Raw genomic sequence first — 15,047 nt, 5'->3', positions numbered from 1 at the left:
AAAATTCTTTTTTTTTCCTTTTTTTTTTTTTTTTTTTTTTGTTTTTTTAGACAGGGTCAAAAGTCTGCCTCAGCTTCCTGAGAGCCACAGGCACCTGCCACGATCTCTTTTAGACATGCTGTCAGTGGCCACAAACTCTCAATCCTCCTGCCTCAGTATCCCAAAGTAGCTGAGACTACAGGCCCATGCAATCATACTTGGCCTCTTTTTCTACTTTTTAAAGATTTATTCATTTATTTCATTTTATTTGTTATTATTACTTTTTTTTTAGAGGTTTTTCGCTATAGGGTGCATGCGCTCGCCAGACAGAGAGACAGAGAGACAGAAAGAGAGAAATCACCCCCCAGGGGGGATGGCCACGCCACAATCCCTTCTCCTCTCGGGATCTTGGGCATGCACGCACATGTGCCCGGTGTGAGTTTTAAGCCACCGGGTCTGGGACGCGAACCATGGTAAACTACATAGGAGTCCAGTGACAGAGCCATTATGCTAACTGCTGGTCCCTATTATTATTATTTTTAAAAAGAGAGTGAGTGAGTGAGTCAGAGAGAAATGGAAAATGAGAAAGCAAACCGCCAAGTCCAGGACACAAAATGCGGTCGGCCATGTGGGAGTCCAGCACCTTAACTACCATGCCACCTGCTGGCCCCTATGCCTGGCTTCTAAGGGTGAGCCAAGAATCAAACCAAGGCCTCATGTGGCCTCAGCCTACAAACCCCCAGTGTCCAGTGCACACAACCACAACTGGGTCATTTATTCTTTCATTTATTATTTTTTAAAGAATTACTTTATTTACCTTTATTATTTATTTTAATTTGACCAGAGAGGGACAGAGTGTGTGTGAGAGAGAGGGAGGGAGGGAGGGAAAGAAAAGGAGAGAGAGAGGAAAAGCGAAAAAGCAAGTCAACAGGTCCAGGACTTCAACTCAGATCGGTTGGCCATGTGGGAGTCCGGCACCCTTAACCACCACACCACCTGCTGGCCCCTATTTATTTATATATTTTTAAATGCTCTTCCCAAGACTAGAATTCAACTCCATGAGGACAGAGATTTTTGTCTGTTTCATTCATTACTGTACTACGAATGGTGGCCCTCAACAAATATTTGTTAAATGGAAGACAAGAAAAAGTGTTAACTACAATGGGGCAACAGAACTATTTTCAGGTAATTACAGTACACTCGATGAAAAAAAATCTCATGAGATAGAAATAAATTCCATTAAGCTTATTAATTCAGGCCAAATTTTATATATCTTTAATTCCTAGCCCATTCATGACTTTTGAAGTCCTATAATACATCATTTCCATTATTAATGTAGACACATATACTCAGCAGTGGTTGATTACAGATACATGTCTTTGCACACAGAATGTCCTCTGACATACCATACCAGAAACAACAAAACATTACTAGGCTAATAATAATGGTTTCTACCTATGTATTACCTGGAAGTCAAAGTTAATACTCTCAGTAAAACAAAAATAAACACTTGACTCAGGCAATATAATATGTATTTGTTTAATAAACTTTTTTTAGCACTTATATGCAAACAACTATCCTAGGTATTATAGAGGATTTGAGAACAAAAGCCTTGCCTTTAAAAAACCTGTCTATGGGGCCAGCAAGTGGCATGGTAGTTAAGGCACAGGACTCCCACATGACCGACAGCAATTTGGGTCCTGGACCTGGTAGCTTGAAAATTACACCAGGCGCATGTGCCCAAAATACCATGAGGACAATGGAGGAAAAGGGACTGCAGCATGGCCACCCCCCAGGGACTGATTTCTCACTTTCCCTCTCTCTGTCTCCAATAGGGGCATGTGCCCTACCCTGCGCATTTTTTATGGCAAAAACCTAACAAAAGTAATGAATAATAATTTGTCTATGGTGAGGAAGAAAATCAGCTTTATGCAATAAAACACAAAACTAAGTGTTTCTCATTTCTCCCCTTTCACTACATGTACATTCTGACCTTATCAACATCTCCAGTCCTGTGACCTCTCCATATATTTCTAGTACGTCAGCACCTTCTTTGCTTCACTGCTTTCACAATCCACTCCATGATAGGTCACGCCAATCCCTTTCTTGCTGGTTCCTTTAACTCTCATTGTTCATTTGCTATACCTAGCTTGCAAATTCCCACACTCAGGGTCAATTTAATTATTGACTGGCTTTGCTTTTACCTTTGAGCTGCTGAAAGTAGTAGACAGCTGTTTGTAATGGTGCAGTACAAAGTAATAGTCTCCAAATTGTATTATGCTCTTAAAATCCTCACAGTCCAGAGCAGGTCTACTCAGTTCTCCTGATTCCTCGAAGCAACTATTCCAAACTTTTACTACCTGAACCTCTACCACATTACCACTCCCAACAAATGCTCTTGCTTCCCACATCCCAAAGAAATAAACGCCAGCAGCTATTTGCCTCCAGACCCATCAACAAATGTTCCTAGAAATAAATCTCGCCTGGGACCAGTAGATGGCATAATGGCTACGTCACTGGACTCCCACATAGTTGACTGTGGTTCAAGTCCTGGACCCAGTGGCTTAAACTTACGCCAGGCATGTGTGCAAATGTGCCCAAGATCATGAGAGGAGAATGGATTGTGGCGTGGCCATCCCACCCCCATGTGTGTGTGTGTGTGTGATTTCTTGCTTTCTGGGGAGCGCATGCACCCTTATAGCAAAAACCTCTTCAAAAAAAAAAAAAAAAACTCGCCTCAAGGCCAGTGGGTAGCATGGTAGTTAAGGCACTGGACTCCCACATGGCCAGCTGTGATTCGAGTCCCAACCTGGTGTCTCTCTCTGTCTCTCTCTGGCCAAAATTGAAAAACAGTATTTTTTAAAAATAATTATTTTATTTTTATTTATTATTATCATTATTATTTTCCAGTTTGATTAGAGAGACACACCGAGAGAGAGAGGAAGTGAGAAAGCAAGCCACCAGGTCTGAGACTTGAACCATGGTCGGCCATGTGGGAGTCCAGTGCCTTTAACCACCATGCCATCTTCTAATATGTCTAATCCTAAGGTATAGTTACTTCTGAGTTCATCACCTTCTCCTCACTCTCAGTGGAAGTGCTATCCTGTGGAGTTGAACTGTCTATCCGCCTGAGCATTAAATTTCATCTCCCTGTCACCTCCAGACCTTGTGTTTTCATATACCACTCCTCTATTCAAGACTGGCCTTGGTCTCACAAAACCTTCACAAAATAAGCATCTAATTTCCAAATTCAATGGCACTTCTCAGTTTTCTTGGCCTCTCTGCAGTGTCTGGCTCTGGCATTTTCCTGACCGCTATAAAACTGTCTCTCAACTTCTCTTTTCATTTTCTTCTTTCCCCTCTCAGCCCATCAGATAATCTTTTTTGCTCCTTAAACACTGGTTTCCCCAGGGTGCTATCTAATGCTGCGATACCAGACATAACTGACTAGTGATTCCTGAATCACCAATTTGGACCTTTTGCTAAGTTCCTAACCAGAATTTCAACTTACCAACTATATTCATTTGGATGGATTCACTCATAAAACAATTATTTTAGTGTCTTCAGTGTGCCAAGCACTACCCTGCATGCCAGATAGACTGACGAGACACAAACATCCCCTTTACAGATCTTACATTCTATTGGGTTGTCCAGAAAGTCATGATGCATTTTTGCATAGAAAAAGACATGATTTACTACATGACCTAATATTACAGATTGGGAGAGAAAGGGATATGTGCCTCATAGGTAACTTATTTTCATTTTTTTTCTTTTAAGGTTTTTGCCATAGGGCACATGTGCTAGCTGGAGAGAGAGACAGAGGGAGAAAATGAGGAATCACCCTCCCAAGAAGTATGACCACACTGCAATCCCTTCTCCTCTTCTTCTCTCAGCATTTTGGGCAACATGTACCCAGTGTGATTTTCAAGCTGCTGGGTCTGGGGCTCAAACTGTGTTCAGCCATGTGGGAGTTCAGCACCTGAACCACTACGGCACCATACTGGCACCAGCTGGTCACACTGATAGACACTTAAAATCCAACACATCTGAAATCAAACTTATTATCTATAACCCTGCTCTTCTCTCCTATTTTGAGATTTTTTTCACTCTCCCTTTCTTAGCCCATGTACTTAGAGAGGGACTTCAAAAAGTCTGTAGAGGTGTCAGCAGGTGGCATATTGGTTAAGTCGCTGGACTCCTACATGGCCGTCTGTAGTCAGAGTCCCAGACCCAGTGGCTTGAAAGTCACACTGGGTACATGTGTGTGCATGCCCAAGATCCCAAGAGAATGAAGGAGAAGGGATTGTGGTAGAACCATACCCCCTGAGGGTGATTTCCCATTTTCCCTCTCACTGTCTCTCCCTCCCTCCCTCTGGTGAGCACCCACGTCTTAAGGCAAAAATCTCTTAAAAAAAAAAAAAATCAGGGAACCAGCAGTTAGCGTAATGGCTATGTCGCTGGACTCCCACGTAGTCGACCACGGTTCACGTCCCAGACCCGGTGGCTTAAAACTCACGCCAGGTGCGTGTGCATGCATGCCTAAGATCCCAAGAGGAGAATGGAGGAGAAGGGATTGCGGCGTGACCATCCCCCCTGGGGGGTGATTTCTTGCTTTCTGTCTCTGTGTCTCTCTCTGTCTGTCTGGCGAGCGCACATGCCTTATAGCAAAAACCACTCCAAAAAAAAGAAAAAATAAATAAAAAATAAAAAAAATCAGAGATTAGGACCACTGAAGACATTCTGCACAGACTTCACCCTCCTGCCCCCCAGATTTAGCCAGGAGCCAGGAAAAGCCAATCTGCAACTCACACTGGTGGTCGACTGCAGTTCAAGTCTTGGACCCGGTGGCTTGCTTTCTCACTCCCCCCTCCCTCACTCTGTCCCTCTCTGGTCAAATTAAAATAAATTAAACAAACAAACAAAAAACGATCTTTAGAATCAATAAAATGTGAAGAAAAAAAAAAAAGGCATGGAAAACAACTGTAGATACCAGAGACAGTGTAGAAGGGAAAGGGGGGAATGGCAGATGGTAAGAGGTAAGGAATCAAGGGAAAAAAAAAAAAAAAAGCAAATTATATTAAAAAAAAAGGAAATAAAAAATTACTTGTTGATGATAACATGTATGATAATGTCCTTGATTGAGTCAATATACAATGTATCTTGAGTGGAAAATCTCATTTTGTATACTGTATTGATATACAGTGAATGAATATAAATAAATAAATTTAACTATCAGTAAATATAAATATGTTTAAGCTAAATGCTATGCAGGTACAAAAGAAAATGCAAACATCTGGGCCAAATCTTAAAAGGTAAGTTGAATTTCAAGTAAAAGAAAAGATGAGGGGAAAAAAGTCTTCAACAACATTGACGTGCATGAGTAAAGCAGACATTAAAATGCACAGGTGCTCAGACAATGACAACTAGATTACGGTAAGCATAGTGTGTGTTAGGGAGGAACTGGACAACATATATATATTTTAAAATTTATTATCTTTTTTTTTTTTGGAGAGACTTTCACTATAGGGCGCGTGCGCTCGCCAGACAGACAGAGAGAGACGGAGAGACAGAAAGCGAGAAATCACCACCCGGGGGGATGGTCATGCCGCAATCCCTTCTCCTCCATTTTCCTCTCGGGATCTTGGGCACGCACGCACACGCGCCCGGCGTGAGTTTTAAGCCACCGGGTCCGGGACACGAACCGCGGTCGACTACGTGGGAGTCCAGCGACATAGCCATTACGTTAACTGCTGGTTCCCTATTATCATTGTTTTTTAATTTGACTAGAGAGAGACAGAGAGGGAGGGAAAGTGAGAAAATAAGTCGCCAGGTCCAGAACCTGAACCATAGTCAACCATGCGGGAGTCCAACGCCTTAACCACCACGCCACTTGCTGGTCTCAGGACAACATACTGAAAACAAAGAAAGGGTTACGAATGGGGCTGGCTACTATCCTAAGGAGTTTGGACTCTACTCCAAAAAGAATGGGTCCAAGCAAGTCCTTCTGACAGATGGTGGTATATGACTTTATCAGCTTAGTTATGTAACTGTAAGTATAATATGAAGGCTGGACTGGAAAACAGACTAAAGACAGGTATTACTGTAATCTAGCAAAGAAGTAGCAAGAACCTTAACTAGGACTACGACAATGAAAGATCGGGTAAGCATTTCCAAGGTGAAATTAACTGGCACACTGCCCATTCTGATAAAGAGAATGAAGGATATGATTCAGAGTTTTCCTGCCTGCACAACTGAAAAATGATGCCATTAACGAAGATAAGAAATACAGAGGGAGGGGCAAAGCCTAGAGTCAAGGAGAAGGTATAGTAATTCAACCTGTGTAATTTTTGAAACAATAAACATGTTATTTAGAATTGAAAGCAAATGCTAAAAGAGAACCATGCCATCACTCTGGCATGCACTGCTCTTATTTAACAAGCACATTAGAGCAAAAGTCTCTAGTTCAAAGGGCCCATTTGTTTACTAAATTATAGGTTATTGTCTCTCATTTTGGGGGAAAAACCTATTAAGTAGAGGTGGGGCTGAGAGATCAAAACATAGCCAAAATTCTCAACTGTGTGTATTCTTTTTTTTTTTTTAACTTTATTTATTTATTTTAATTTGACCAGAGAGGGTCAGAATAAGTGAGAGAGACAGTGAGAAAGCAAGCCACCAGTTCCGGGACTTGAACCGTGGTTGACCATGTGGGAGTCCAGCCTCTTAACTGTCATACCACCTGCCAGCCCTCTTTTTTTAAAGAGGGATTTTTGCCCTAGGGTGTGTGTACTCACTAGTGAGACAGAGAGGGACAGAAAGCGAGCAATCACCCCCCAGGAGGGATGGCTATGCTGCAAGCCCTTATCTTCCATTCTCCTCTCAGGATTTGGGCATGCACACACACACATGCCCAGTGTGAGTTTCAAGCTGCTGGGTCCGGGACTCAAATCGCAGTCGACTATGTGAGAGTTCAGAGACGTAACCATTATGCCATCTGCTGGTCTCATCAACTCTGTGCATTTTTTTTTTAAGAATTATTTTATTTAACTTTATCTATTGATTTATTTACTTATTTTAATTTGACTAGAGAGGGACAGAGTGAAAGCAAGACGCCAGGTCTGGGACTTGAACCATAGTCAACCATGTGGGAGTCCAATGCCCTTAACCACCACGCCACCTGCTGGCCCCAACTCTCTATAATCTTAAAATCTGCTTTTTAAGTTTCTCTCAACACAATATTTTCTTAAGGCTCTAAGATTCTGTTCTGATGCAAATATTCCGATAAAAATTTAAGGTTGCTTGAAGATTTATTTTAAAACATTTGACTTTAACTTACTTGCTTTGTATGAAATACCTATGCTATTATTATTTTTTTCTTTTTGAGAAGTTTTTGCTATAGGGCGCGTGCGCTCGCCAGACAGACAGAGAAACAGAGAGACAGAAAGCGAGAAATCACCCCCCAGGGGGGATGGCCACGCCGCAATCCCTTCTCCTCCATTCTCCTCTCAGGATCTTGGGTACGCACACACACGAGCCCAGTCTGAGTTTTTTAAGCCAACGGGTCCAGGACGCGAACCACGGTCAACTACATGGGAGTCCAACGACATAGCCATTACGCTAACTGCTGGTCCCCCTATGCTGTTATTTTTAAAACCACGATATCCCTTGGGACCAGCAGTTGGCATAATGGCTACGTCGCTGGACTCCTATGTAGTCGACTGAGGTTCAAGTCGCAGACCCAGTGGCTTAAACTCATCCCGGGTGCATGTGTGTGCCCGGTGCATGTGCGTGCCCAAGATCCCAAGAGGAGAACAGAGAAGAAGGGATTATGTTGTAGCCGTTCCCCCGCCTCCGGAGGGCGATTACTCGCTTTCTGTTTCTGTCTGTCTTTCTGGCGAGTGCATGCGCCCTATAGCAGACCCCACCATCCCCCTCAAAAAAAAAGACTGTTTCTTTTCTTTTAAGAGGTGTGTGTTCACAAAGGGTAGTGGAGGGGGATGGGGCAGACACATTGAGAGGGAAAGTGAGAAATCACCCCCAGGGGGGGCGGCCACTCTGTAAACCCTTCTCCATTCTTCTCCCTAGATCTTGGGCACACACGCACACATGCCTAGTGTGAGTTTTACGCCACCAGGTCCAGGACTTGAATCATGGTCAGTCATGTGGGAGTCCAATGACATAACCGCTATGCCACCTGCTGGACCCAAGACTCCCTTTCTTGGAAGGCTAAACAAAATTATCTAAACTAAAAGTGCAATGCCTAAAAATTCTAATTTATGACAATCTATCAGGACACATACAATACAGAGAAGTTTAAAAGTGCCAGATATTTTTGATACTGATATGAAAAACTGTCAGGATTAACTGTGCAGCAATAATCAAATTTAATGTATAACAGAAACTTCTTGGATGCTTCTTATAAAGCAATTATGTGACCTTCTCCATAGCCCCAAGAGATTCTGATTTAGTAAGGTGTGGGACCTGGAAACTTTTTTCAAACACCTCAACTGATTCTGATGAAGTGTTTCAAGCCCACACTAAGAAACACCTAACCTGGCTCTCATGTAAGAAATGTGATTTAAGGTCCAGCTTTCCCAGTCCCTGCTGTGTGACCTCAGACTAACTTAGTCTCTGAGGTTCAGATTTCTCATCTGTAAAAGGGGAATACTAAAGCCTTCAGAGGATGATAAGAGGCCATAATGAAACAATTCTTTATTTTTTTAAGTAATTATTTTATTTAACTTTGTTTATTTATTTTAACTTGATGGGGGGGAGACCAGAATGAGAGCAAGAGAAAGATAAATGAGAAAGCAAACCGCCAGGTCCGGGACTCGAACCATAGTCGGCCATGTGGGATTCCAGTGCCCTCAACCACCATGCCACCTACCAGCCCCTATAATCAAACGATTCTTACATAAGTATCAAATACTTAATTTTTACCATGATTCACCCAGTTCCAAATGACAAAAATAATGAAGAAACGACATGTGCGTATTCATCATGACATTCTGAATACTTCTAATTCATGATAATGTTCTTTTCTATTTTCATATTAAAATTTTCACCTATGGAATTCTATAAGAACCCCCCCTATGCTCTTTTTCTTCCTCTCTAACTATATTATGATACATGAGAAAAGTTTCTGGACACATAACTTAAATGTTTCCAGTTCCAAATGCAAATCTTACCATAGGCATAAAGCCATGAACAGAAATATTTTCAAAAGAAAGTACTCTACTTTTCACATCATCAGTGTAAACACTCAAAAAAATTACTTTTACTGAACACCAATCAGATTTTATAAAAAAGTAAATCCTATCTGGATTTTCCTGATAAACTATTAAAATAAGATATAAAATTATTATCTAAATAAAAGGGACAGTATGTTTTGTGTTTTTTGTTGTTTTTTTTTTAACTTTTGCTATAGAGCTCATGCACTTGCTAGAGAGAGAGACAAAGAGGGAAAGTGAGAAATCACCCCTCAGGGAGGATGGCCATGCTGCAATCCCTTCTCCTCCAGTCTCATCTCAGGATCTGGGACACACATGCACACATATCTGGTGTGATATTCAAGATGCTGGGACCGGGTCTGGAACCCCGGAGTCAGCAAAGTGGGATCCAGTAGCTTTAACCACCACACCACCTACTGGCCCTTGTTTTATAATGTTTTCTAAAATTATTTATTATTACTATTATTATTGTTTAACTTGCTATATGGCACATGAGCTCAAGAAAGTGAGAAAGCAAGTCACCAGATTTAGAACTTGAGCCAGGCGGCCAAGAGGGAGTCCAGCATCTTAACCACTATGCCAACTACTGGACATGTTTTAAACTTTTTAAAATCACATTAATTGTGCTATAACCCATTTCATTTCATTTCATTAAGTAACACTGCTGGCTTCCCCTATTTTAAAATCCAAAGTGTAATTTATAAATATCCAACTCTGTCTCATCCCAGAAGATATATACACATATTTACACACATGCACACAAATATATTTTGTTTTATAAGTCATCAGGAAGGGGACCAGCAGGTGGCGTGGTGGTTGGGGTGCTGGACACTCCCACATGGCTGACCATGGTTCAAGTCCCAGACCTGGTGGCTTCCTTTCTCACTTTCCCTCTCTCTCTCTCTCTGTGTCTCTCTCTGGTCAAAGTAAAATAAATGAAGGAATAAATAAAATTAAAATAAATAATTTTTAAAAATTAAAAAAAAAAGTCATCAGAAACTAAACATTTTAGAACCTAGAAATCCTAGGGCCAGCAGGTGGCATTGTGGTTATGATGCTAGATCCCACATGGATGACTGTGGTTTCTAGTCCCAGAAACCACGCCAGGTATGTGTGTGTACGTCCCAAAAATCCTGAGAGGGGAATGGGGAAGAAGGGAATTGCTAGGTGACCACGGCCTCCATCGCCTTCCCAGGGAGTGGGAGATTTCTCACTTTCCCTGTCTCTATGTCTCTCTGTCTCTTTCCTGAGAGTGTATGCACTTTATGGCAAAAATCTGAGAGAAAAAAAAGAAACTAGAAAAAATTCTATATGCTGGGACCAACAATCAGCGTAGTGGCTATGTCACTGAACTCTCATGTAGTCAACCAGTATGACTCTCAGACCCGGTGGCTTAAACTCACGCTGGACGTGTGTGCGTGCGTGCCCAAGAACCCAAGAGGAGAACAGAGGAGAAGGGATTGCGGCATGGCCATCCCCCCTGGGGGGTGATTTCTCGCTTTCTGTCTCTCTGTCTCTATCTTTCTGGTGAGCGCACACACCCTATAGCAAAAACTTCTCCAAAAAAAAAAAAAAACGTTAAAAAAAAGAAATTCTATATGCTTTTGCACTAACCAGAAATTCTAAATGATACTTTTGTATAAACTCAGAAATTTACTGATTTATTTAGGAAAAAAGTATGCAGTACCCTCTGCACTTTACTATTTGATAGCATTCTAAAGGTCAACGGTTAAAACTATCTTAACTCTCATTACAAAAGCAGCAACATCCTACGATAACTTAACACCTATTAAAAATCCACTACTGGATGGGTCTCTCACTTTACCCAAGATGGACAAAAGCAAAGTGGAAAAGGAAAGTGCAGCCTGTTAAATGTGAAGGAACAATGGAACCTTGCTGAGCAGCAATTATCATATTATCAATATTTTCCGAGTGTTCACTTCTTCAAAGCACTATACAGATTATCACTCCTCAGCCAAGGCAAACTGGAGGGGAGCTGAACAGAGCCCTGAAAGCCCTTTCTGCAGAAGAATGAAACCAAGGGCTGGGGAGCATGGGGCACAGGGTGGATGGTCAAAGTGTACAAATTTTCATGTATAAGATGAACAAGTTCTGGAAACCCAATGTATGGAATGGTGACTGTAATTAATAGTAATGTAATGAAATACACTGAGATCTCCAGTGTTCTCGACAACAGTAACAACAACAACAAAAAAAACTGATAACTAGGAGTAATAATGTTAGCTACCTTGACTGTGGTACTCATTTCACAACGTGTAATGTATATGGAAACATCAAGTTACACACTGTAAATACACACAATCAACCATAATTATAAGTACAACAAAGCCAGGGGGAAAACATCACCAAGGGAACCCTGCAAAAGATTTTTGTTTTGGGGTATTAGATAAAGAAACCGTGGGCCACGAGCGTTTTGCAAAAACCTGGGAAGACGCTAGAGAATAGTCGAGATTTAGCGACTGTAAAAATTATTGCAATAAAGTAATTTAGAAAACTGTACTGTATCTGTTTATCAGAGAGAGAGAGAAAGGTAGGTTCCAGAGGTCCACACAGGGGGAGAAAATTTAAGAGTGCCACAAGGAAGATCTGAGAAAGGGTTTTCACAGCCCCAAAGTGGCGAGGGTGAGGGCGTTCCAGCTCTGGCCTCCCCTGTAATACCCTACCTGCACCCCCGCCCTGGGCCTGTTGGAGGTCCACTGGAGGGTCCCAGCCAGGGGACTAGAAAGAGGCCGCGGGTACCGGGGAAATCAGAACGGCGCGGCCCCTAGGGAGGAAGGGCTGCCAGAGGGTGGGGCGGGGTGCGGAGAGGAAACCGAAAGGACAACGGCGGGTGCGGGGGTGCAGGGTAGCCAGGGACCCACACCACACCACACCCCGGAGCTCGGCGGGTGAGGAAGGGGCCCGCCAGCTAGCAAGAGGCAGAACTTACTCCGCGGTCCTCCTCAGAGAGGAAGTCGGGGCCGTCGTCCAGGCCTTCCTGCGGGGTTGGCCAGCCCGGCGCGGCGAGGGAGAGGATGGGACGATGGAGACACAAAGGAAGACATTAGTGCCAGGCCGACGCGGTCCCCGCGCCCGCCCCGTGCCCGCCGCCCCCACCGCGCGCCCAGCGCTCTGCGCCGCTGAAAACACCCACCATCATGGCTGCTCCGAGCCCCTCCCTGGGCCGGCGGTGGGCCGAAGGGAGTCGGTGAGCAGGGAAGGGTGGTGGGGTCATTCGCCGAGGTGGAAGCTCCCATGCCCCGAGGGCCTGAAGGCCCAGACCCACAGGAGTTGACCCGTGTAGTGTCAAAGGCCACGTGGGGAGCTGTCCAGTTCCTTAGCCCCGAGGGCTCTAGCGAGAAACCATGTAGGTGCCCTCCGAAAGCCACAATAAATCATCTAGTCTTTGTATTGTGCCACACGATAATTAATCACAGTATCTTTTTGCCTATGGAAGCTGCGGGAAGCAAGGGCCTTCATTGCAGTCAGAGACTGTAATCAAGCTTTTACTGCTGGCAAGGTAATAACTACCTCCGGATTTCGGGCGCTCCTGGTTGAGCACTATAAAAATGAGCTGTTTGTATTACAAGTGTAATGCTTTCCTCGGTACGAGGAAATTTCTCCAGACCTACTAGAACTGTGTAGCTGGGCAGCATCAAATGGGTATCCACAGGCACTTCAAACAGGTAAAATCATTCCTAACACACACACACACACACACACACACACACACACCCTGTCCTCCTCACCTATCACTCTCTTTCTCTTCCTCTCTCTCTCTCTCTCTCTCTCACACACACACACTCAGGGATTCCTCTGCTTCCATTTAGTTAACAGCATCACCATCTTCAAATGATCAGATCAGAAGCATCTTCAGATGTTCAGGGTTTTCCCATATCCACCACAAGTACCATCAGCATGTCTTCTTTGAATCTTTGCATTACTCTCTTAACTTTTTTAATTTCCCACCTCTCTCTCCTCTATTCAATGCACTGGTCAGTCACAGATATCAATGAGTATTCTACTACCCCATTTAATAATCTTTACAAACCTCCATTGTATAAAAAGCCAACTCCTCAGTCTTTAATTCCAGTCCCTCTAAATTTGAATCCCTGTCTGCATTTCCAGGCCCACCACCCTATCTCATTGATTTGAAAGCCTCAAAACAATAATATTAAACTTACTAATACTTCCTTGAGAACTTCCTGTAGCTTTGATTTTGTATGTAAGAACTGAGACACAAAGTTACTGCCCCATCATGGATACTCTCTAATACCGTGGGATGGAGGACTTCGGTTTTTTTCTTTCTTGTTTCACAGTTCATTGTAATGACAACTGCCTACTCAGTATCTCTCCCTCCCATATATCTCTCATATCTCATTGGCTAGATCTGGTTCACATGCCTACTCTTAGACAATCTCTAACAAGAGGACTGGTATAAACATGACTGACTTAGAGTCTACACCTAACCCAGTCAGGATTTATCTGTGGCCTTGGGACTGAGGCTAGCCTTCCTAAACCAAAAGACCTCTTAGAAGAATGGGGGTTGGGCCAGCAGGTGGTGTGGTGATTAAGGTACTGGACTCCTAAATGGCTGACATGGTTCAAGTTGTGGACCCAACTGCTTGAAATTCATGCCGGGCACGTGCACATGCATGCCCAAAATTCCTAGAAGAGAATGGAGGAGAAGGGATTACAGTGTGGCCATCCCTTTGGGAATGAGTTCTCACTTTCCCTCTTCCTATCTCTCCCCTCCCTGGTGAGTACATGTGCCCTATGGCCAAAAACTAAAAAAAAAAAAAAGAATGGAGCACCTGAATAAAACCGGAATTGTGGGAAGGAGAGGGAGAAGAGGGGAAGTAGATATGGGGTGCAGAGCCAACAGCGTCAAAGAAACACTTCTGAGACTAATGGGAGTCATATAACGATAGCAATTGACAAAAAGGTGGTATCTGATACTGCCCAAATCTATTAGGTACAATGATAGCTCTGACAAAATGAATCACTCATAATCTACTATTTGAAAATAATCACTTTTCATATCTTGGCAACTATCCTTTTTAAACTAACTAATTATTTATTTAACTTTTAAAATTTATTTTTAAAATTTGACCAAAGAGAGACAGTCAGAGAGAGAGAAAGCAAGCCGCAAGGTCTGCCACATGGTAATCCAGTCAGCCACATGGGAATCCAGCACCCCAACCATCATGCTACCTGCCAGCTCCAGCAAATAGCCTTCTAAGGGTCTTCCTATCCATATGCCTTTTTTTTTCTAATTTAATCAAGAGCAAATTTTTCTAATTTAATCAAGATTACATTTTATAACATTTTATTACACTTCTACCATCTCTATTCTTTGGTATGAGTTTTGTTTGTTTGTGGAGAGGTTTTTGCTATAGGGTGCATGTGCTCACCATAAAGACAGAGACAGAGAAACAGAAATCACCCCCCAGGGAGGATGGCCACACCGCAATCCCTTCTCCATTCTTCTCTCAGGATCTTGGGCATGCATGCACACGCGCCCGGTGTGAATTTAAGCTGCTGGGACTCAAACTGCGGTTGACTACATAGGAGTCCAGTGACATAGGCATTTCACCATCTGCTAGTCCCAAAATAATTCTTTTAAAAAAGAAAATGCTGGGAACCAGCAGTTAGCGTAATGTCTATTTCGCTGGACTCCCATGTAGTCGACCACGGTTCGCATCCCAGACCTGGTGGCTTAAAACTCACACCAGGCACATGTGCGTGCGTGCCCAAGATCCCGAGGGGAGAATGGAGGAGAGGGGATTGTGGCGTGGCCATTCCCCCTGGGGGGGGTGATTTCTCACTTTCTGTCTCTCT

The 15,047-nt window shown here is 43.1% G+C and overlaps 1 protein-coding gene across 3 annotated transcripts in view; it reads right to left on the bottom strand.

Moving 5' to 3' along the window:
* The window catches only part of SNX6 (sorting nexin 6), a 65,837-nt gene extending 53,462 nt beyond the window's left edge, over window positions 1-12,375 (bottom strand). For all 3 annotated transcript variants that reach the window (XM_006152381.2, XM_014589297.1, XM_006152382.2), the window contains exons 1-2: window positions 12,361-12,375; window positions 12,157-12,204 (exon numbers count right to left, since the gene is read on the bottom strand). In XM_006152381.2, coding sequence (XP_006152443.1) covers window positions 12,157-12,204; window positions 12,361-12,366 — 54 coding nt within the window. In that variant the 5' untranslated portion in view covers window positions 12,367-12,375. The remainder of the gene's footprint in view (window positions 1-12,156; window positions 12,205-12,360) is intronic.
* Window positions 12,376-15,047: the final 2,672 nt, after the last annotated feature.

This window comes from Tupaia chinensis, unplaced genomic scaffold (assembly GCF_000334495.1).
Source record: "Tupaia chinensis unplaced genomic scaffold, TupChi_1.0 Scaffold000350_1, whole genome shotgun sequence".
Taxonomy (NCBI): Eukaryota; Metazoa; Chordata; class Mammalia; order Scandentia; family Tupaiidae; genus Tupaia; species Tupaia belangeri.
Note: the sequence above shows the minus strand (reverse complement) of the source record. Positions and strands in the feature narration are given on the sequence as shown.